This window comes from Lissotriton vulgaris, unplaced genomic scaffold (genome assembly GCF_964263255.1).
Source record: "Lissotriton vulgaris unplaced genomic scaffold, aLisVul1.2 SCAFFOLD_1798, whole genome shotgun sequence".
NCBI classification, from domain to species: domain Eukaryota; kingdom Metazoa; phylum Chordata; class Amphibia; order Caudata; family Salamandridae; genus Lissotriton; species Lissotriton vulgaris.
In genome coordinates, this window is record NW_028246531.1 from 1 (window position 1) to 22,459 (window position 22,459).

At 53.0% G+C, this 22,459-nt stretch overlaps 7 protein-coding genes across 7 annotated transcripts; 1 reads left to right on the forward strand and 6 right to left on the reverse strand.

The window, feature by feature from the left end:
- Positions 1–3,050: 3,050 nt before the first annotated feature.
- Positions 3,051–3,443, reverse strand: LOC147665882 (histone H4). The gene has a single exon (XM_086949404.1). It carries the CDS (start codon positions 3,407–3,409, stop codon positions 3,098–3,100), a length of 312 nt encoding a protein of 103 aa, XP_086805530.1. The 5' UTR covers positions 3,410–3,443; the 3' UTR covers positions 3,051–3,097.
- Positions 3,444–5,155: 1,712 nt separating this feature from the next.
- LOC147665883 (histone H2A type 2-C-like) lies at positions 5,156–5,554 on the reverse strand. Its single transcript, XM_086949405.1, has one exon. The coding sequence runs from the start codon at positions 5,552–5,554 to the stop codon at positions 5,156–5,158; it is 399 nt and encodes a 132-aa protein (XP_086805531.1).
- A 211-nt stretch (positions 5,555–5,765) lies between these two features.
- Positions 5,766–6,314, forward strand: LOC147665884 (histone H2B 1.2-like). The gene has a single exon (XM_086949406.1). The coding sequence runs from the start codon at positions 5,769–5,771 to the stop codon at positions 6,264–6,266; it is 498 nt and encodes a 165-aa protein (XP_086805532.1). The 5' UTR covers positions 5,766–5,768; the 3' UTR covers positions 6,267–6,314.
- Positions 6,315–7,194: 880 nt separating this feature from the next.
- Positions 7,195–7,744, reverse strand: LOC147665885 (histone H3). The gene has a single exon (XM_086949407.1). It carries the CDS (start codon positions 7,718–7,720, stop codon positions 7,310–7,312), a length of 411 nt encoding a protein of 136 aa, XP_086805533.1. The 5' UTR covers positions 7,721–7,744; the 3' UTR covers positions 7,195–7,309.
- A 945-nt stretch (positions 7,745–8,689) lies between these two features.
- LOC147665886 (histone H1.01-like) lies at positions 8,690–9,485 on the reverse strand. The gene has a single exon (XM_086949408.1). The coding sequence runs from the start codon at positions 9,483–9,485 to the stop codon at positions 8,838–8,840; it is 648 nt and encodes a 215-aa protein (XP_086805534.1). The 3' UTR covers positions 8,690–8,837.
- A 10,427-nt stretch (positions 9,486–19,912) lies between these two features.
- On the reverse strand, positions 19,913–20,286 carry LOC147665887 (histone H4). Its single transcript, XM_086949423.1, has one exon. It carries the CDS (start codon positions 20,284–20,286, stop codon positions 19,975–19,977), a length of 312 nt encoding a protein of 103 aa, XP_086805549.1. The 3' UTR covers positions 19,913–19,974.
- Positions 19,913–22,450, reverse strand: LOC147665888 (histone H2A type 2-C-like). The gene is made up of 2 exons (XM_086949424.1): positions 20,996–22,450; positions 19,913–20,783 (listed from the first exon to the last, which is right to left on the reverse strand). Exon 1 carries the CDS (start codon positions 22,430–22,432, stop codon positions 22,034–22,036), a length of 399 nt encoding a protein of 132 aa, XP_086805550.1. The 5' UTR covers positions 22,433–22,450; the 3' UTR covers positions 19,913–20,783; positions 20,996–22,033.
- Between the last annotated feature and the right edge of the window lie 9 nt (positions 22,451–22,459).

Consider the following 22,459-nt stretch of genomic DNA (forward strand, 5'->3'; position numbering starts at 1 on the left):
TTCACACCTCCAGCCTGGGATGAAACCTCAAATCTTACCCTGCGCTGAGCTCCGTAACCCTGGGTAGAAGGTGCGACTTCATCCCCTTGAAGCTTAACACCTCCAAATGTCACAGAATTCATGAAAACTGCTGCCTGGAGGCTGGAGGTAGGCCCAAGGCCTTGCAGACCTTTCCCTGTAACTGTACAGGGGTTAAATACACTCTGTTGTCTATGTGATTTGTTGGGTTTCACGCATCTAGGCAGGGGTGATACCTGCAATCTTACCCTGCGCGGAGCTCCATGACGGTGGGTAGAAGGTACAACATCATCCCCTTGAAGCTTAACACCTTTAAATGTCACAAGTATCAGGAAAACTGGTGCCTGGAGGCTGGAAGTAGGCCCAAGGCCATGTTGGCCTTTCCTGATACTGTGAAGGGGTGACACACACTTCATTGGACTTGTGAAGTGTGTTGTTTTCACACCCCCAGCCAAGAGTATAACCCAAAATCTTACCCTGCGCGAAGTTCCTTAACCCTGGGTAAAGGGAGTGACTTTGTCCCCTTGAAGCTGGAGGCTTCATGAGGTCACAAGTATCACTAAAACAGGTGCCTGGGGGCTGGAAATGTGCCTACGGTCTTGCAGACCTAGGTCTGATACTGTGAGGGGGTTAGATACATTGTTGGAATAAAGAAGTCTTTCGTTTCCCCACCTCCAGCCAGGGGTGGAACCTCAAATCTTACCCTGCGCGGAGCTCCATAGCCAAGGTTAGTAGGAGCAACTGTATCCCTTTGAAGATTAACTCAACCGAATGTTACAATTATCACTAAACAGGCCCACAGCCTTGTGCTGATACTGTAACAGGGGTGCATCTCATCCTGCGCGGAGCTCCATAGCCCTGTGTAGAAATAGCCACTTTGTGCCTGCAGGCTAGAAATGGGTTTGGGACACTGAAGGCTAGGATCTGATAATGTAAAGGGCTTTGTATACCTTTTAAATTAAGTTATGTGTTTTTTTCTCCACCTCCAGCCAAGAGGTAAATCCTGAAATATTACCCTAATCGGAGCTCCATAGCCCTGTGTAGAAAAAGTGACTTAGTCCCCTAGAACCTAAACATTTAGCAATATATATATTTTTAAAATTAACAGTCTTAAAGGGGTAAATTGTACCCGGATCGGAACTCCATAGGCCGGGTAGAAAAAGTGAATTCGTACCCTTGAACCTAAAGATTTATTTAAATAAATAAAAAAAAATGTGTATATATAGTTTTTTTATTTTTTAGACCACCTTCAGCTTAGGGGGAAAACCTGAAGTTTTAACCGGATCGGAGCTCCATAGCCTCAGGTAGAAACAGTGACTTTGTCCCCTTGAACCAAGAGAGTTAGTAAAAAAAAAAAAAAAAATGTTTATATATAGTTGTTTGTTTTTTTGCAGACCTCCAGCTAAGGGGGAAAACCGGAAATGTTACCCGAATCGGAGCTCACCAGCCCTGGGCAGGAAAAGTGACTTTGTCCCCTTGAACCTAAAGAGTTAGTATAAAATTAATAAAAATAATAAAAAAAAATGTATATATATATTTTTTTGCTTACCTTCAGCTAAGGGGAAAAACCGGAAATTTTGCCCGAATCGGAGCTCCATAGCCTCGGGTAGAAACAGTGACTTTGTCCCCTTGAACCTAGAGTTATTTAAAAAAAAAAAAAAATGTTTATATATAGTTTTAAAAAAAAGCAATACAATAAAAATGTGTATATATACTTTTTTTTTTTTTTTTTCGGGGGGCCGACCTCCAGCTAAGGGGGAAAACCGGAAATTTTACACGGAAAGGAGCTCCATAGCCTCGGGTAGAAACAGTGACTTTGTCCCCTTGAACCTAGAGAGTTAGTAAAAAAAAAAAAAAAACATTAAAAAAAATTATAATGTTTATTATATATAGTTTTAAAAAAAAGCAATACGATAAAAATGTGTATATATCGTTTTTCTTTTTTTTTTTGGGCCGACCTCCAGCTAAGGGGGAAAACCGGAAATGCTACCCGAATCGGAGCTCACCAGCCCTGGGTAGGAAAAGTGACTTTGTCCACTTGAACCTAAAGAGTTAGTATAACATTAATTAAAAAAAAAAAATGTGTATATGTAGATTTTTTTTTTTTTGCTTACCTCCAGCTAAGGGGGGAAACCGGAAATTGTACCCGAATCGGAGCTCCCCAGCCCTGGGTACAAGTAGTGCCATTGTCCCCTTGAACCAAACTGTCCACACAGGAGGGGGGGGGGGGGGAGAGAAAGGAAACGGGTGCTTAAAGACCCACAGGGACCCGTAAACGGTCATGATGGTTCGCCACAAACATTAGGATCCCACACCCACTTCCTATGGGCCGGCATGGGAACACTACTTTATGGACTATTAAGCCCCCACGCAGTGGGGGCTTACAGCGCCTGGACGGGAGACAAAGTTGGAGTTAGCGCGGCCGTTCCGCCGCTCGGCCATCTGGTCGCACTGCACACTGGGCCATCTGGTCACCGCACGATAGTGCGACCAGATGGCCCACTGAGCTGTGCGACCAGATGGCCCACTGAGCTCTGCGACCAGATGGCCCACTGAGCTCTGCGACCAGATGGCCGGGCGGCGAAACGGCCGCGCTAACTCCAACTTTGTCCCTCTTCCGTGTTATGCTGCAAGCCCCCGGGGGGCTTAATAGTCGGGGAAACGGCAGGCCCGTAGGGCCCAGGGCCGGGCTAAACCCACCGTAGGTCCCCGGGCAAGGGCTCCATGATGGCGGGCCCCTGGGCCGGGCTTAACCTGCCTCATCTCCCCGGTTTCGGGCCCCAGGATAACGGGCCAAACACGCCTTAGGTACCCAGTCCAAGGCTCCATGGTGGCGGGCCCCTGGGCTAGGCTGAACCCGCCTTCCCTGCCGTGCCTTCCATAGCAGAGTGGCTGCGGAGCAAATCCCCGGGCTCCCCCCATCTCCCCTCCCGGGCGAGTGTGGGCCTAGATAGCAGCCCTGCGCTGCGGAAATAATAGTTCATAGACACAGCTCTCACAAGACATGGTGGTCGGCTCTTAAAAGAGCCTTTGAGTTGTTTTTTTTTTCTCTTTTTTTATCCGTGGGCAAGTCGAGTGTTTAACCGCCGAATCCGTAGAGGGTGCGGCCCTGGCGCTTCAGAGCATAGACCACATCCATGGCGGTGACGGTCTTCCTCTTGGCGTGCTCGGTGTAGGTGACGGCGTCCCGGATCACGTTCTCCAAGAAAACCTTCAGCACTCCGCGGGTCTCCTCGTAGATGAGGCCGGAGATGCGCTTGACTCCGCCACGGCGCGCCAGGCGGCGAATGGCCGGCTTGGTGATGCCCTGGATGTTGTCCCGGAGCACCTTGCGGTGCCTCTTGGCGCCGCCTTTACCGAGCCCCTTCCCTCCTTTGCCGCGTCCAGACATGTTCTCTTCTCGGTGCTGTGAGCAGAAATGGAGGCGAGGCTAGCACCGGATGCATAAATAGAGGAGCTGCGGACCGGCGCGGAGGCTCCAAGCCATGTGACGCACTCGGAGGCGGGAGAGAGCCCGGCCTGCCCTCTGCAGGGAGCGGGGGGCTCGAGAGGCCGTTGCCGTTTGAAAAAGAGCGGGCTCCCAGCCCGCCTTTGTCATGGGCTGGCTCAGCAGCTGCCGCCGGTGCACAGACCACAGTCAAACACACGCACACGCCTCCCTCCCCGCCCCCCACTTGTGACCGCAGCCCGCCTAACCCTCTCGTTCCGTGCCCCCTCCTTTCATATGAACAGAAGCCCATGGAGATGTTTTAATGGAGATAACACCCGTTAACGGCCTCTCCCCGCTGTGTGTGGCCGCCCGCACCCCCGTAACACTGTCCACGTCTCGCGCTTAAGGTACCTGGCTCAGCAGCTGCCGCCGATGCACAGACCACAGTCAAACACACGCACACGCCTCCCTTCCCGGCCCCCACGTGTGACCGCAGCCCGCCTAACCCTCTCGTTCCGTGCCCCCTCCTTTCATGTGAACAGAAGCCCATGGAGATGTTTTAATGGAGATAACACCCGTTAACGGCCTCTCCCGCTGTGTCTGGCCGCCCGCACCCCCGTAACACTGTCCACACCTCGCGCTTAAGGTACCTGGCTCAGCAGCTGCCGCCGGTGCACAGACCACAGTCAAGCCCACGGCTCCCTTCCCGGCCCCCACTTGTGACCGCAGCCCGCCTAACCCTCTCGTTCCGTGCCCCCTCACGCACACGCCTCCCTTCCCGGCCCCCACTTGTGACCGCAGCCCGCCTAACCCTCTCGTACCGCGCCCCCTCACGCACACGCCTCCCGGCCCCCACTTGTGACCGCAGCCCGCCTAACCCTCTCGTTCCATGCCCCCTCCTTTCATGTGAACAGAAGCCCCGGAGATGTTTTAATGGAGATAACACCCGTTAACGGCCTCTCCCCGCTGTGTGTGGCCGCCCGCACCCCCGTAACACTGTCCACGTCTCGCGCTTAAGGCACCTCCCTTCCCGCCCACACCCCACTTGTGACCGCGGCTCACCTAACCCCCTCGTTCGGTGCCCCCTCCCAATTCTGAGCAGAAGGCTCTGAAATTTTTTAATGGAGGCAACACGTTCACGGCCTCACCCCGCTGCGTTTGGACGCCTGCGACCTCGTAACACTGCCCACATCTCACGCCCGGCTGGGGCAAGCCTGCAAAATGTGTCGTCGTCTCCCCCCCCCCAATTTATATGGTATGAAAAAGAGCGCGCTCCCAGCCCGCCTCTTTGTCAGGGGCTCCCGATCGGACTCAGCAGCTGCAGCCGATCACAGCCAAACACAGACACTCCTCCCTTCCAGGCCCCCACTTGTTACCGCGGCCCGCCTAACCCTCGCGTTCGGTGCCCGCTCGGCTGGGGCAAGTCTGCAAAAAGTGTCCCATATAATTAAAATGATATACGTATATAAAGAAAAAACAATAATATGGTCGGCCTCATGCTAGGCTTTGGGACGTGGCAACATTTATGTGTATGGCCGAGAGCTTGGGCATGCCCTCCCCTATGAAGCTACGGTTGCGGGCGCTGCCGCATCTAAGAGGCCGCCAGAGTAACACCATGGCACGGATACGCTCTTTGATGGAGTCTGTGGATGGCCCTGAAAAGAGCCTTTGTGTTTAGGGTGTGTTTCCACGGTGGTCTGCGGGCCCTTACTTGCTTGCTTTGCCCTGTGCCTTGTGGCTCTCGGTTTTCTTGGGCAGCAGCACGGCCTGGATGTTGGGCAGGACTCCTCCCTGGGCGATGGTGACTCGGCCCAGCAGCTTGTTCAGCTCCTCGTCGTTGCGGATGGCCAGCTGGAGGTGTCTGGGGATGATGCGGGTCTTCTTGTTGTCCCGAGCGGCGTTGCCAGCCAACTCCAGGATCTCAGCGGTGAGGTACTCCAGCACTGCAGCCAAGTAGACGGGGGCACCAGCGCCCACCCTCTCGGCGTAGCTTCCCTTCCGGAGCAGCCTGTGCACACGGCCCACGGGGAACTGGAGCCCGGCCCTGGAAGAGCGTGTCTTGGCCTTGGCGCGGGCCTTTCCTCCCTGCTTTCCGCGTCCAGACATAGCGATCGATCTAGGGTCTCAGTCACACAACAGCGAGAATGATACTGCTCTTCCTGCTGGCCTCCGGTAATATAAAGACTTCGGGAGCGTCTGATTGGTTGACAGCTAGTCGCTGATAGTACTTCTCATTGGAGGGAGGCGAGCTTCTGTTTAGCCAATCAGAGTCCCAGAACCGCATCACTCTAGGAACTGGGGGCCCTGCCTATGACTGCCAATGAGAAGAGAGAGCCGGGAGGAAGCTGCTTTGCACGCCCAGCCTATAAATACAAGTGACGGGCGCCCCGCATTTATTTCTCTCGGCTCCACAGCACGCGGTGAAAGATTCTCGACCATGCCTGAACCAGCCAAGTCCGCGCCGGCTCCCAAGAAGGGCTCCAAGAAAGCGCTCTCCAAGCCGCCCAAGAAGGACGGGAAGAAGCGCAAGAGGAGCAGGAAGGAAAGCTATGCCATCTACATTTACAAAGTGATGAAGCAGGTGCACCCGGACACCGGCATCTCCTCCAAGGCCATGGGCATCATGAACTCCTTCGTGAACGACATCTTCGAGCGCATCGCTGCAGAGGCTTCCAAGCTGGCCCACTACAACTCGCGGCGCACCATCACCTCACGGGAGATCCAGACCGCAGTCCGCCTTCTGCTGCCCGGAGAGCTGGCCAAGCACGCCGTGTCGGAGGGCACCAAGGCCGTCACCAAGTACACCAGCGCCAAGTAAGGCTTCCAGGCGCACCCCAACGAACACAACGGCTCTTTTAAGGGCCAACCACCTCCTCCCCTAAGAGCTAATGTGCTTCTAATATGACAAAAGAATGTGTTTTACAAGGGTAATGTTGAGCGCAGAAAGGGCCGCTCTCCCGGGGTTTGCTGCAGACCGAGGGACGACGGAGCAGGCAACCCGTTTTGCCTCTGTAAATTAACAAGTCTATATGAATGAGCCCTCTTTGGGACCACGTTTTGCCTCTGTAAATAAACATGTCTATATGAATGAGCCCTCTTTGGGACCACGTGCCACCTAAGCACTGTAATGTAGCGATCACGTTAAATAAACCTGCTAGCAAGTCACACAGCTACTCCCGGGCAATTTGCTTTCCATGTTATGGGCGAACAGCTTTATTGTGTGCGGGTTTAACGTTGTGTTTGCATTTCCAAACCCAGGGGAACGGCTACAATCCGCCGCGGGGCAAACGCTCCCGAAATCACACACATGAACCCGATGTACCGGGGGCAGAGATGCCTCATAGCGCTGGCTTGTGACCAGCGGATCCCTGCAAAACCCTCTACCCTACCCCTCCCCCAAACAAAGCTCTCTATTAAATGAAGGGTACATTGACGAGCTTTTTGTGCACTGTGAACACGGAATTCTCTGGTCACCCCCAGAGCCTGTAAAAGTTGCCCAGTACTCGTGGTACTCTAAGAACCCGATGTACCGGGAGCACAGATGCCCAATCGCGGTGGCTTATGACCCGCGCACAGATGCCCAATAGCGGTGGCTTATGACCCTCGGATCCCTACCACAACCCTCTACCCAAACAACGCTTCAAATGAAGGGCACGTTGAAGAGGTGTTTGTGCACTGTGAACACAGAGTTCTCTGGTTTCCGCAGAGCCGGTATCAGTTGCCCGGTGCTCGTGGTACTCACAGCCCACCCTCCCTAACCTGTAGACCATGCCATGGCAGATAAGAGTAGCTCGTAGATGACAGGGTGGTGGCCCTTAAAAGAGCCGTTGTGGTGGTGGTGGTTCGTGTCGGTCTGTCACCTTAGGCCCTCTCGCCTCGGATGCGACGGGCCAGCTGGATGTCCTTGGGCATGATGGTCACCCTCTTGGCGTGGATGGCGCACAGGTTGGTGTCCTCGAAGAGCCCGACCAGGTAGGCCTCGCTGGCCTCCTGCAGGGCCATGACGGCGGAGCTCTGGAAGCGCAGGTCGGTCTTGAAGTCCTGGGCGATCTCCCTCACCAAGCGCTGGAAGGGCAGCTTGCGGATGAGGAGCTCGGTGGACTTCTGGTAGCGGCGGATCTCGCGGAGAGCCACGGTGCCGGGCCGGTAACGGTGAGGCTTCTTGACTCCGCCGGTGGCAGGCGCGCTCTTGCGGGCTGCCTTGGTGGCCAGCTGCTTGCGGGGCGCTTTGCCGCCGGTGGACTTGCGGGCTGTCTGCTTGGTGCGGGCCATGGCGGGAGCGGTCTCTCTCAGTCAGCGAGGAAGAATGGCGTCTACCGGGGAAAGAGCCCTATTTATTGCCTCACAGACGGAGGGCTGCTCTGGTTGGCTGAAGAGACCGCCCCACGTTCGAAAATAGCCCGCGGTGCGCACCGATTGGTTACTGAACTGAAGGCTGCAGTCTAACTGTCCAATGAGCTCTGGATCAAAGAGAACCCTCCGGTTGGATGATTGCACGATGGAGCCGGCCGGAGCCCGCGCCTCGGCCAGCCTTTGTCTCCGTCCATCCACTTGTAGTCAGGCGGACGACTCGACCCCGGTCAACCCGGAGAGGAGCCCCCGATGTCATAAGCACACTGCCCTTGGTCACCCTGGAACACTCCCCCGTTACCAGCGCTCGATTGAAAGTTCACAGTCGTCTGCTTTATGCAGACACCATATCGAGTCTGCCCGGGTACAGTGAAAGCACCAACACACACACGTTATTGCACATGTATTATAAACGGAGGTCTTATAACCCCCAGACCCCCTTTTTACCCGCCCCTGCTCACCCTGGAACACTCCCCCGTTACCAGCGCTCGATTGAAAGTTCACAGTCGTCTGCTTTATGCAGACACTATTTCGAGTCTAGCCGGGTACAGTGAAAGCACCAACACACACACGTTATTGCACATGTATTATAAACGGAGGTCTTATAACCCCCTCGACCCCCTTTTTACCCGCCCCTGCTCACCCTGGAAAACTCCCCCGTTACCAGCGCTCGATTGAAAGTTCACAGTCGTCTGCTTTATGCAGACACTATTTCGAGTCTGGCCGGGTACAGTGAAAGCACAGAGACACACACGTTATTGCACATGTATTATAAACGGAGGTCTTATAACTCCCAGACCCCCTTATTTTCTATGCTATACCGATTTCAATCCACGCAGCACCGAAAGAGCCGTTTATATGGCCAAGATCACACGCGGCACTCGCGTGTGGAAAGGTGCGCTAGGGATGTATTGTGCTGTTTATTTTTGAGGAGTGGGGCATTGGGTGGGTGCAAAGGTGGGGATGAACACGCTCTCTTCTAGACAGGGTGGTGGCCCTTAAAAGAGCCGTTGTGTTTGCAGTGTCTCGGTGCAAGCCCTTACTTCTTCTTGGGCGCTGCCTTTTTGGGCTTCGCTGCTTTGGGCTTGGCTGCCTTGGGTTTGACTACCTTGGCAGGGCTTTTCTTGGCTACTTTGGGCTTCGCCGCCTTGGCTTTCGCTGGGCTCTTGGCAGCCTTTTTGGCGGGGGCAGCCTTGGGCTTCTTGGGGCTCTTGGCTGCTGCTGGCTTCTTGACCTTCTTCGGGCTCTTCTTGACCCCCGCGGGAGCCTTTTTGGGCTTCTTGGCGGCAGGGGCTGCTTTCTTGGCCGCTGGCTTCTTGGTCTTGGAGGCTGACTTCTTGGCCGCCTTCTTGCCCTCCAGCTGCTTCTTATTGACCTTGAAGGATCCTGAGGCCCCGGTGCCCTTCAGCTGGGCTAGGGCGCCTTTGCTGACCAGGCTCTTGAGGGAGACCTTAACGCGGCTCTTGTTCTTGTCCGCATCGTAGCCGGCGGCGGTCAGCGCTTTCTTCAGGGCCACCAGGGAGACTCCCTTCCTCTCGGCCGAGGCGGTCACGCACTTCAAAATCAGATCGGACACGCTGGGACCGGAAGGCTTCTTGGCCTTAGAGGCCCCCGCTGCTTTCTTCTGCTTCTTCTTGGGGGCGACCTCAGCGGGAGGCGCCGCGGCGGCTGGAGCGGTTTCTGCCATTGCAATACAAGTCTCGACGCTGTCACAGAAAAGAAATGTACCTCCCAGCCCGAGCCCCATGCATATATAGGGAGGAGCCAGCCCCTGATTGGTCCCGAGGAGAGAGGGCTGTGCGAGGCGCCCTCGGCTCTCTGCTCCGAGCTGACTTTTGTGTTTCCTACCACCGGAGTATCTAAGTTTTAAAGCACAATCAGTTAAACATATGCTAACATGAACACATGTAAAGAAGCCCAGCTTCAGCCCCTTCCCGTGCCCGCCCCCGTTTCAGCCCACCCCGTCCTCAGAAGCTTGCCATCCGCCGTGAATCTCTGCCCTCCCCCGATGGCTGACGCCTCCGTGCCTGGATTCCTGTGCTCCGGGCCCCTTTTTCCCGGTGCACCCTCGCGCTCTGAGGCCGGGAGCGGCGGCCCGCGGGCGGGAGGGGCCTCCTGCAGGGAGCGGGCCCTGTGCCGTCACAATGGGGCTCCAGGGTCCGCCTGGAGCGCGTTCTGCACCGGGCCGAAGTAACACAGGGCCCCGGCGGCCGTGCGCGGGGAGCGGAGACAACGCCAGGGAGACCCGGCCCGGGGGCCAGGGGGGGGGGGGGGGGCCAGGGGACTCGCCGAGCGCCTGCACCCTCGGCTGTTGCATCCAAGTCTGGAGGGGGGGGCAGTCGGGGGACTTTTACAAGCAGCGGGGCACGGTCCGGCATCAAGACTCACGGGCATCACAAGGCGGCTGCGCGCTGGTAGCTTCGCATGCAGGCAGAGGGCATTCACTGCCAAGCACCGAGCTGGAGGAGACGGGGGCGCACTAAACACAATAAACACACAGTGACTCAATAGAGGCAGGCGGCCGAGTTAGACCTTCATGTTTAATGGCACCCAGAGTGAGAGCAGAGGGTATGAATGCACCTGAAATGGTGACCCCAGTACCTGCATGGAGGCCCTCTGGTGAGCTGATTTTTACAGCTGGACTTAGGTTTACATCTCAGGTGACATCTTTGGACGGGACCCGACCATAGCAACGCGGTCAAAACACCGCAGTACATTTCGATTGCTGCATTTACAACGCAAGTCTTTTCCACGACTTGCACGGGAGGGCGCTCTAGACTAAGGAATAGGGCGATTTACTATTCCAACACCTTCCCTACCTTACTTAGGCTGGAGTTGGAATAGTAAATCATACCATTCCTAAGTGTAGAGCGCCCTCCCGTGCAAGTCGTGGAAACCCCTAAAACAGCAATGTAATGTACCGCAATCTAATTGTTACATCCTACATCCCACAGTACAGAGTGAGGCCTTTGACTATCACTGTTGTATTGAGCTCGATGGCTGGGGTGGGGACCACTCCTGAATCAAATGGTATGTCAAGAGTGCGACCTGTGCCCACAAATCAGATTCTGCGCCTGGCAGCCTGATTGAGGTCTACTGTTAATTACAGGTTTTCGCCTTATATGTAGGTAGAGGGGGAAAAAAAAAAAAGAAAACACTTCACATAGTCCAAAACGTACATGAACACCATTCACAGTTTCAGATCTTAGCCTTCAGGTACCCTGGCCCATCCCTAGCTTCCAGGAACCTGTTTAAGTAATATGTCTGACACTATGAGGTTTCCAGAATAAAGGGGACAACGTCAGTCCTTCTACCCAGAGATATGGAGCTCCGCACATGGAAAGATTTCACGTCTTTCCCTGGGATGGAGGTGTAAGAATAAAATTCTTCACATAGCCCAAAACTGCACAAAAACCCCAGTCACCATATCAGAATAGAGCCTTCAGGGCACTGGGGCATTTCTAGCCTCCAGGGACCCGCTTTAGTGATATTTGTGACATTATGAGGTTTTCAGATTCAAGGGCGCTAAGTCACTCTTTCTACCCAGGGATTTGGAGCTCCACGCAGGGTAAGATTCAAGATTTCCCTCACGGGTGGAGGTGAAGAAATGAAAACACTTCACCTAGCCTAAAAGGTACATGCACCCATTTGAAATATCAGGCCTTGGCCTGCAGAGACATGGGCACATTTGTATCCACCAAACACACGTTTTAATGATAATTGTGAAATTATGATGTGCCCCTCTGCAAGGGGACAATGGCACACCTTCTACCCAGAACTACGGAGCTCGGCATAGGGTAAGATTTCCGCCTTTACCCTTGGATTTGAGAGAAGTGTTTTACTTCTCCGCCTCCTTCCAAGGGGACAACCTGCGATCTCCCCCTGTGCGTAGTTCCATAGCCCTGGGTAGACGGAGCAACTGTATCCCTTTGAAGATTAACATCTCCAAATGTTACAGGTATCAGAAAAACTGGTGCCTGGGGGCTGGAAGTAGTCCCAATGCCTTGCAGGCCTTTCCTGATACTGTGAAGGGGTGAAATACACTTTATTGGGCATGTGAAGTGTTTTGCTTTAACACCTCCAGCCAGGGGTGAAACCTGAAATCTAACCCTGCGCTGAGCTCCATAACCCTGGGTAGAAGGTGCGACTTCATCCCCTTGAAGTTGAACACCTCCAAATGTCACAAGTATCAGTAAAACTGGTGCCTGGAGGCTGGAAGTAGGCCCAAGGCCTTGCAGGCCATTCCTGACACTGTGAAGGGGTGAAATACACTTTATTGGGCATGTGAAGTGCTTTGCTTTAACACCTCAAAACAGGGGTGAAACCTGAAAACTTACCCTGCGCTGAGCTCCATGACCCTGGGTAGACAGTGTGACTTCATCCCCTTGTAGCTCAACACCACCAAATGTCCCAGGAATCAGTATAACTGGTGCCAGGAGGCTGGAAACAGACCCAGTGCCTTGCAGGCCTTGCTCTGACACTGTAAAGGAGTTAAATACACTTGTTTGGTGTTTGGTATGTATTCTATTTTCACACCTCCAGCCTGGGGTGAAACCTGAAATCTTACCTTGCGAGGAGCTCCATAACACTGGGTAGACGGTGCAACTACATCCCCTTGAAGCTGAACACCTCCAAATGTCACAAGTTTTACAACAACAGGTGCCTGGAGGCTGGAAACAGGCACAAGGCCATGCAGGCCTTTTCCTGAAACTGTAAAGGAGTGAAGTACACTTTATTGAGCATGTGAAGTGTTGTGCTTTATCAGCTCCAGCCAGCGGAATACAGCTCCAGCCAGCGGAATAACCTGAAATCTTACCCTGCGCTGAGCTCCTTAACCCTGGGTAGAAGGTGTGACTTCTTCCCCTTGAAGCTTAACACCACTAAATGTCACAGGTATCAGTACAATTGGTGCCTGGAGGCTGGAAGTAGGCCCATGGCCTTGCAGACCGTTCCTGATACCGTAAAGGGGTTAAATACACTCTGTCGTGTATGTGATTTGGTGGGTTTTCACACATCTAGGCAGGGGCGATACCTGCAATCTTACCCTGCGCAGAGCTCCATAACCCTGGGTAGAAGGTACCACTTCACCCCCTTGAAGCTTAACACCTCCAAATGTCACAAGTATCAGTACAACTGGTGCCTGGATGCTGGAAGTAGGCCCTATGCCATGCAGGCCCTTTCCTGTAACTGTACAGGGGTTAAACACATTCTGTTGTGTATGTGATTTGTTGGGTTTTCACACCTCCAGCCAGGGGTGAAACCTTTAATCATACCCTGCGCTGAGCTTCATGACCCTGGGTAGACAGTGTAACTTCATACCTTGTAGCTTAACACCACCAAATGTCACTGGTTTCTGTAAAGCTGGTGCCAGGAGGCTGGAAACACACCCAGGGCCTTGCAGGCCTTGCTCTGACACTGTAAAGGAGTTAAATACACTTTGTCGTTTATGGTAAGTGTTCTACTTTCACACCTCCAGCCTGGGATGAAACCTCAAATATTACCCTGCGCTGAGCTCCATAACCCTGGGTAGAAGGTGCGACTTCATCCCCTTGAACCTTAACACCTCACAATGTCACAAGATTCATTAAAACTGCTGCCTGGAGGCTGGAGGTAGGCCCAAGGCCTTGCAGACCTTTCCCTGTAACTGTAAAGGGGTTAAATACACTTTGTGGTGTCTGAGATGTGTTGGTTATTCACACCTCCAGGCAGGGGTGATACCTGAAATCTTACCCTGCACGGAGCTCCATAACCCTGGGTAGAAGGTACACCTTCATCCCCTTGAAGCTTAACACCTCCAAATGTCACAAGATTCATCAAAACTGGTGCCTGGATGCTGGAAGTAGTCCCAATGCCTTGCAGGACTTTTCCTGGAACTGCAAAGTAGTTAAATACACTTTGCTGAGTATGTGAAGTGCTTTGTTTTCAAACATCCAGCTAGGGGCGAAATCTGGAATCTTACCCTGCGCGGAGCTCCATAACCCTGGGTAGAAGGTACAACTTCATCCGCTTGAAGCTTAACACCTCCAAATGTCACAAGTATCAATAAAACTGGTGCCTGGATGCTGGAAGTAGGCCCAAGGCCTTGCAGGCCTTTTCCTGGCACTGCAAAGGAGTTAACTACACTTTTCAGAGTATATGAAGTGGTTTGTTTTCAAACCTCCATCTAGGGGTGACATCTGAAATCTTACCCTGCGAGGAGCTCCATAACCCTGGGTAGAAGGTACAACTTCATCCGCTTGAAGCTTAACACCTCCAGATGTCACAAGTATCAATAAAACTGGTGCCTGGATGCTGGAAGTAGGCCCAAGGCCTTGCAGGCCTTTTCCTGGCACTGCAAAGGAGTTAACTACACTTTTCAGAGTATATGAAGTGGTTTGTTTTCAAACCTCCATCTAGGGGTGACATCTGAAATCTTACCCTGCGCGGAGCTCCATAACCCTGGGTAGAAGGTACAACTTCATCCCCTTGAAGCTTAACACCTCCAAATGTCACAAGTATCAGTAAAACCGGTGCCTGGATGCTGGAAGTAGGCCCAAAGCCTTGCAGACCTTTCCCTGTAACTGTACAGGGGTTAAATACAATTTGTGGTGTCTGAGATGTGTTGGTTATTCACACATCCAGGCAGGGGTGATACCTGAAATCTTACCCTGCGCGGAGCTCCGTAACCCTGGGTAGAAGGTACAACTTCATCCCCTTGAAGGTTAACACCTCAAAATGTCACAAGTATAAGTAAAACTGGTGCCTGGATGCTGGAAGTAGGCCCAAGGCCTTGCAGGCCTTTTCCTGTAACTGCAAAGGAGTTAACAACACTTTGCTGAGTATATGAAGTGGCTTGTTTTCAAACCTCCATCTAGGGGTGACATCTGAAATCTTACCCTGCGCGGAGCTCCGTAACCCTGGGTAGAAGGGACAACTTCATTCCCTTGAAGCTAATCACCTCCAAATGTCACAAGATTCATCAAAACTGGTGCCTGGATGCTGGAAGTAGTCCCAATGCCTTGCAGGACTTTTCCTGGAACTGCAAAGTAGTTAAATACACTTTGCTGAGTATGTGAAGTGCTTTGTTTTCAAACATCCAGCTAGGGGCGAAATCTGGAATCTTACCCTGCGCGGAGCTCCATAACCCTGGGTAGAAGGTACAACTTCATCCCCTTGAAGCTTAACACCTCCAAATGTCACAAGATTCATTAGAAATGGTGCCTGGAGGCTGGAGGTAGGCCCAAGGCCTTGCAGACCTTTCCCTGTAACTGTACAGGGGTTAAATACACTTTGTGGTGTCTGAGTTGTGTTGGTTATTCACACATCTAGGCGGGGGTGATACCTGAAATCTTACCCTGCGCGGAGCTCAATAACCCTGGGTAGAAGGTACAACTTCATCCCCTTGAAGCTTAACACCTCCAAATGTCACAAGTATCAGTAAAACTGGTGCCTGGATGCTGGAAGTAGGCCCAAGGCCTTGCAGGCCTTTTCCTGTAACTGCAAAGGAGTTACATACACTTTGCTGAGTATGTCAAGTGCTTTGTTTTCATACCTCCATCTAGGGGTGAAATCTGAAATCTTACCCTGCGAGGAGCTCCATAACCCTGGGTAGAAGGTACAACTTCATCCGCTTGAAGCTTAACACCTCCAAATGTCACAAGTATCAATAAAACTGGTGCCTGGATGCTGGAAGTAGGCCCAAGGCCTTGCAGGCCTTTTCCTGGCACTGCAAAGGAGTTAACTACACTTTTCAGAGTATATGAAGTGGTTTGTTTTCAAACCTCCATCTAGGGGTGACATCTGAAATCTTACCCTGCGCGGAGCTCCATAACCCTGGGTAGAAGGTACAACTTCATCCCCTTGAAGCTTAACACCTCCAAATGTCACAAGTATCAGTAAAACCGGTGCCTGGATGCTGGAAGTAGGCCCAAAGCCTTGCAGACCTTTCCCTGTAACTGTACAGGGGTTAAATACAATTTGTGGTGTCTGAGATGTGTTGGTTATTCACACATCCAGGCAGGGGTGATACCTGAAATCTTACCCTGCGCGGAGCTCCGTAACCCTGGGTAGAAGGTACAACTTCATCCCCTTGAAGGTTAACACCTCAAAATGTCACAAGTATAAGTAAAACTGGTGCCTGGATGCTGGAAGTAGGCCCAAGGCCTTGCAGGCCTTTTCCTGTAACTGCAAAGGAGTTAACTACACTTTGCTGAGTATATGAAGTGGTTTGTTTTTAAACCTCCATCTAGGGGTGACATCTGAAATCTCACCCTGCGCGGAGCTCCGTAACCCTGGGTAGAAGGGACAACTTCATTCCCTTGAAGCTAAACACCTCCAAATGTCACAAGATTCATCAAAACTGGTGCCTGGATGCTGGAAGTAGTCCCAATGCCTTGCAGGACTTTTCCTGTAACTGCAAAGTAGTTAAATACACTTTGCTGAGTATGTGAAGTGCTTTGTTTTCAAACATCCAGCTAGGGGCGAAATCTGGAATCTTACCCTGCGCGGAGCTCCATAACCCTGGGTAGAAGGTACAACTTCATCACCCTTGAAGCTTAACACCTCCAAATGTCACAAGATTCATTATAACTGCTGCCTTGAGTCTGGAGGTAGGCCCAAGGCCTTGCAGGCCTTTCCCTGTAACTGTACAGGGGTTTAATACGCTCTGTTGTGTATGTGACTAGTTGGGTGTTCACACATCTAGGCAGGGGTGATACCTGCAATCTTACCCTGCGCGGAGCTCTATAACCCTGGGTAGAAAGTGCGACTTCATCCCCTTGAAGTTGAAAACCACCAAATGTAACTGGTATCAGTAAAACTGGTGTTTGGAGGCTGGAAGTAGGCCCAAGACCTTGCAGGCCTTTCCTGATACTGTGAAGGGGTGAAATACACTTTATTGGGCATGTGAAGTGTTTTGCTTTAACACCTCCAGCCAGGGGTGAAACCTAAAATCTTACCCTGAGCTGAGCTTCATGACCCTGGGTAGACAGTGTGACTTCATCCCTTGTAGCTTAACACCACCAAATGTCACTGGTTTCTGTAAAACTGGTGCCAGGAGGCTGGAAACACACCCAGGGCCTTGCAGGCCTTGCTCTGACACTGTAAAGGAGTTAAATACACTTTTTCGTGTATGGTAAGTGTTCTATGTTCACACCTCCAGCCTGGGATGAAACCTCAAATCTTACCCTGCGCTGAGCTCCATAACCCTGGGTAGAAGGTGCGACTTCATCCCCTTGAAGCTTAACACCTCCAAATGTCACAAGTATCACAAAAACAGGTGCCTGGAGGCTGGAAACAGGCACAAGGCCTTGCAGGCCTTTCCTGATACTGTGAAGGGGTGAAACACACTATATTGGGCTTGTGAAGTGTTTTGCTTTAAAACATCCAGCTAGGGGTGAAACTTTAAATCTTACCCTGCGCTGAGCTCCATGACCCTGGGTAGACAGTGTGACTTCATCCCTTGTAGCTTAACACCACCAAATGTCACTGGTTTCTGTAAAACTGGTGCCAGGAGGCTGGAAACACACCCAGGGCCTTGCAGGCCTTGCTCTGACACTGTAAAGGAGTTAAATACATTTTTTCGTGTATGGTAAGTGTTCTATTTTCACACCTCCAGCCTGGGATGAAACCTCAAATCTTACCCTGCGCTGAGCTCCATAACCCTGGGTAGAAGGTGCGACTTCATCCCCTTGAAGCTTAACACCTCCAAATGTCACAGAATTCATGAAAACTGCTGCCTGGAGGCTGGAGGTAGGCCCAAGGCCTTGCAGACCTTTCCCTGTAACTGTACAGGGGTTAAATACACTCTGTTGTCTATGTGATTTGTTGGGTTTCACGCATCTAGGCAGGGGTGATACCTGCAATCTTACCCTGCGCGGAGCTCCATGACGGTGGGTAGAAGGTACAACATCATCCCCTTGAAGCTTAACACCTCCAAATGTCACAAGTATCAGGAAAACTGGTGGCTGGAAGTAGGCCCAAGGCCATGTTGGCCTTTCCTGATACTGTGAAGGGGTGACACACACTTCATTGGACTTGTGAAGTGTGTTGTTTTCACCCCCCCCCCCAGCCAAGAGTATAACCCAAAATCTTACCCTGCGCGAAGTTCCTTAACCCTGGGTAGAGGGAGTGACTTTGTCCCCTTGAAGCTGGAGGCTTCATGAGGTCACAAGTATCACTAAAACAGGTGCCTGGGGGATGGAAATGTGCCTACGGTCTTGCAGACCTAGGTCTGATACTGTGAAGGGGTTAGATACATTGTTGGAATAAAGAAGTCTTTCGTTTCCCCACCTCCAGCCAGGGGTGGAACCTCAAATCTTACCCTGCGCGGAGCTCCATAGCCAAGGTTAGTAGGACCAACTGTATCCCTTTAAAGATTAACTCAACCGAATGTTACAATTATCACTAAACAGGCCCACAGCCTTGTGCTGATACTGTAACAGGGGTGAATCTCACCCTGCGCGGAGCTCCATAGCCCTGTGTAGAAATAACCACTTTGTGCCTGCAGGCTAGAAATGGGCTTGGGACACTGAAGGCTAGGATCTGATAATGTAAAGGGCTCTGTATACCTTTTAAATTAAGTTATGTGTTTTTTTCTCCACCTCCAGCCAAGGGGTAAATCCTGAAATATTACCCTAATCGGAGCTCCATAGCCCTGTGTAGAAAAAGTGACTTAGTCCCCTAGAACCTAAACATTTAGCAAAATATATATTTTTAAAATTAACAGTCTTAAATGGGTAAATTGTACCTGGATCGGAACTCCATAGGCCGGGTAGAAAAAGTGAATTCGTCCCCTTGAACCTAAAGATTTATTTAAATAAATAAAAAAAATGTGTATATTTAGGTTTTTTATTTTTTATTTTTTAGACCACCTTCAGCTTAGGGGGAAATCCGGAAATTTTACCCGGAAAGGAGCTCCATAGCCTCGGGTAGAAACAGTGACTTTGTCCCCTTGAACCTAGAGAGTTAGTAAAAAAAATAAAAATTTAAAAAAAAAATTGTTTATTATATATAGTTTTAAAAAAAAAGCAATACGATAAAAATGTGTATATATCGTTTTTTTTTTTTTTGGGCCGACCTCCAGCTAAGGGGGAAAACCGGAAATGCTACCCGAATCGGAGCTCACCAGCCCTGGGTAGGAAAAGTGACTTTGTCCCCTTGAACCTAAAGAGTTAGTATAACATAAATTTAAAAAAAAAAAATGTGTATATGTAGATTTTTTTTTTTTTTTTTGGCTTACCTCCAGCTAAGGGGGAAAGCCAGAAATGTTACCCGAATCGGAGCTGCCCAGCCCTGGGTACAAGTAGTGCCATGGTCCCCTTGAACCAAACTGCCCACAAAGGAGGAAAAAAAAACCGGAAACGGGTGCTTAAAGACCCATAGGGACCCGTAAACGGTCATGATGGTTCGCCACAAAAATTAGGATCCCACACCCACTTCCTATGGGCCGGCATGGGAACACTACTTTATGGAGTATTAAGCCCCCACGGAGTGGGGGGCTTACAGCACCCGGACGGGAGACAACGTTGGAGTAAGCGCGGCTGTTCCGCCGCCCGGCCATCTGGTCGCTCGGCACACTGGGCCATCTGGTCACCGCACGATGGTGCGACCAGATGGCCCACTGAGCTGTGCGACCAGATGGCCCACTGAGCTTGGCGACCAGATGGCCCACTGAGCTTGGCGACCAGATGGCCCACTGAGCTTGGCGACCAGATGGCCCACTGAGCGTGGCGACCAGATGGCCGGGCGGCGGAACGGCCGCGTTAACGCCAACTTTGTCCCTCCATGTTATGCTGGGGGGCTTAATAGTCGGGAAACGGCAGGCCCATAGGGCCCAGGGCCGGGCTAAACCCACCGTAGGTCCCGGGGCAAGGGCTCCATGATGGCGGGCCCCTGGGCCGGGCTAACCTTGCCTTATCTCCCCAGTTTCGGCCCCTGGGGCGGGCTAAACACGCCTTAGGTACCCAGTCCAGGGCTCCATGGTGGCGGGGGCTGAACACGCCTTCCATAGCAGAGTGGCTGCGGAGCAAATCCCCGGGTTCCCCCTCCTCCCCTCCCGGCCGAGTGTGAGCCTAGATAGCAGCCCTGCGCTGCGGGAATATTAGTTCATAGACACAGCTCTCATAAGACATGGTGGTCGGCCCTTAAAAGAGCCTTTGGGTTGTTTTTTCCTTTTTTTCCGTGGGCAAGTCGAGTGTTTAACCGCCGAATCCGTAGAGAGTGCGGCCCTGGCGCTTCAGAGCATAGACCACATCCATGGCGGTGACGGTCTTCCTCTTGGCGTGCTCGGTGTAGGTGACGGCGTCCCGGATCACGTTCTCCAAGAAAACCTTCAGCACTCCGCGGGTCTCCTCGTAGATGAGGCCGGAGATGCGCTTGACTCCGCCACGGCGCGCCAGGCGGCGAATGGCCGGCTTGGTGATGCCCTGGATGTTGTCCCGGAGCACCTTGCGGTGCCTCTTGGCGCCGCCTTTACCGAGCCCCTTCCCTCCTTTGCCGCGTCCAGACATGTTCTCTTCTCGGTGCTGTGAGCAGAAATGGAGGCGAGGCTAGCACCGGATGCATAAATAGAGGAGCTGCGGACCGGCGCGGAGGCTCCAAGCCATGTGACGCACTCGGAGGCGGGAGAGAGCCCGGCCTGCCCTCTGCAGGGAGCGGGGGGCTCGAGAGGCCGTTGCCGTTTGAAAAAGAGCGGGCTCCCAGCCCGCCTTTGTCATGGGCTGGCTCAGCAGCTGCCGCCGGTGCACAGACCACAGTCAAACACACGCACACGCCTCCCTTCCCGACCCCCACTTGTGACCGCAGCCCGCCTAACCCTCTCGTTCCGTGCCCCCCTCCTTTCATATGAACAGAAGCCCCGGACATGTTTTAATGGAGATAACACCCGTTAACGGCCTCCCCCGCTGTGTGTGGCCGCCCGCACCCCCGTAACACTGTCCACGTCTCGCGCTTAAGGTACCTGGCTCAGCAGCTGCCGCCGGTGCACAGACCACAGTCAAGCACACGCCTCCCTTCCCGGCCCCCACTTGTGACCGCAGCCCGCCTAACCCTCTCGTTCCGTGCCCCCTCCTTTCATGTGAACAGAAGCCCATGGAGATGTTTTAATGGAGATAACACCCGTTAACGGCCTCCCCCGCTGTGTGTGGCCGCCCGCACCCCCGTAACACTGTCCACGTCTCGCGCTTAAGGTACCTGGCTCAGCAGCTGCCGCCGGTGCACAGACCTCAGTCAAGCACACGCCTCCCTTCCCGGCCCCCACTTGTGACCGTAGCCCGCCTAACCCTCTCGTTCCGTGGCCCCTCACGCACACGCCTCCCTTCCCGGCCCCCACTTGTGACCGCAGCCCGCCTAACCCTCTCGTACCGCGCCCCCTCACGCACACGCCTCCCGGCCCCCACTTGTGACCGCAGCCCGCCTAACCCTCTCGTTCCGTGCCCCCTCCTTTCAGAAGCCCCGGAGATGTTTTAATGGAGATAACACCCGTTAACGGCCTCTCCCCGCTGTGTGTGGCCGCCCGCACCCCCCTAACACTGTCCACGTCTCGCGCTTAAGGCACCTCCCTTCCCGCCACCCCACACCCCACTTGTGACCGCGGCTCACCTAACCCCCTCGTTCGGTGCCCCCTCCCAATTCTGAGCAGAAGGCTCTGATTTTTTTTTAATGGAGACAACACGTTCACGGCCTCACCCCACTGCGTTTGGACGCCTGCGACCTCGTAATATTGCCCACATCTCACGCCCGGCTGGGGCAAGCCTGCAAAATGTGTCCCTCCCCCCCAAATTTAAAAAATATATATGGTTTGAAAAAGAGCGCGCTCCCAGCCCGCCTCTTTGTCAGGGGCTCCCGATCGGACTCAGCAGCTGCCGCCGGTGCACTGAACAGTCAAAAACACACACACACTCCTCCCTTCCAGGCCCCCACTTGTTACCGCGGCCCGCCTAACCCTCGCGTTCGGTGCCCGCTCGGCAGGGGCAAGTCTGAAAAATGTGTCCCATAAAATTAAAATGATATTCGTATACAAAAAAAACATTAATATGGTCGGCCTCATGCTAGGCTATGGGACGTGGCAACATTTATGTGTAAGGCCGAGAGCTTGGGCATGCCCTCCCCTACGAAGCTACGGTTGCGGGCGCTGCCGCATCTATGAAGCCGCCAGAGTAACACCATGGCACGGATACGCTCTTTGATGGAGTCTGTGGATGGCCCTGAAAAGAGCCTTTGTGTTTAGGGTGTGTTTCCACGGGGGTCTGCGGGCCTTTACTTGCTTGCTTTGCCCTGTGCCTTGTGGCTCTCGGTTTTCTTGGGCAGCAGCACGGCCTGGATGTTGGGCAGGACTCCTCCCTGGGCGATGGTGACTCGGCCCAGCAGCTTGTTCAGCTCCTCGTCGTTGCGGATGGCCAGCTGGAGGTGTCTGGGGATGATGCGGGTCTTCTTGTTGTCCCGAGCGGCGTTGCCAGCCAACTCCAGGATCTCAGCGGTGAGGTACTCCAGCACTGCAGCCAAGTAGACGGGGGCACCAGCGCCCACCCTCTCGGCGTAGCTTCCCTTCCGGAGCAGCCTGTGCACACGGCCCACGGGGAACTGGAGCCCGGCCCTGGAAGAGCGTGTCTTGGCCTTGGCGCGGGCCTTTCCTCCCTGCTTTCCGCGTCCAGACATGGCGATCGATCTAGGGTCTCAGTCTCG

Coding starts and splice junctions, on each gene's coding strand:
- LOC147665888 (XM_086949424.1), bottom strand. CDS start 22,432: ATGTCTGGACGCGGAAAGCAGGGAGGAAAGGCCCGCGCCAAGGCCAAG.
- LOC147665883 (XM_086949405.1), bottom strand. CDS start 5,554: ATGTCTGGACGCGGAAAGCAGGGAGGAAAGGCCCGCGCCAAGGCCAAG.
- LOC147665882 (XM_086949404.1), bottom strand. CDS start 3,409: ATGTCTGGACGCGGCAAAGGAGGGAAGGGGCTCGGTAAAGGCGGCGCC.
- LOC147665884 (XM_086949406.1), top strand. CDS start 5,769: ATGAGAAGAGAGAGCCGGGAGGAAGCTGCTTTGCACGCCCAGCCTATA.
- LOC147665886 (XM_086949408.1), bottom strand. CDS start 9,485: ATGGCAGAAACCGCTCCAGCCGCCGCGGCGCCTCCCGCTGAGGTCGCC.
- LOC147665885 (XM_086949407.1), bottom strand. CDS start 7,720: ATGGCCCGCACCAAGCAGACAGCCCGCAAGTCCACCGGCGGCAAAGCG.
- LOC147665887 (XM_086949423.1), bottom strand. CDS start 20,286: ATGTCTGGACGCGGCAAAGGAGGGAAGGGGCTCGGTAAAGGCGGCGCC.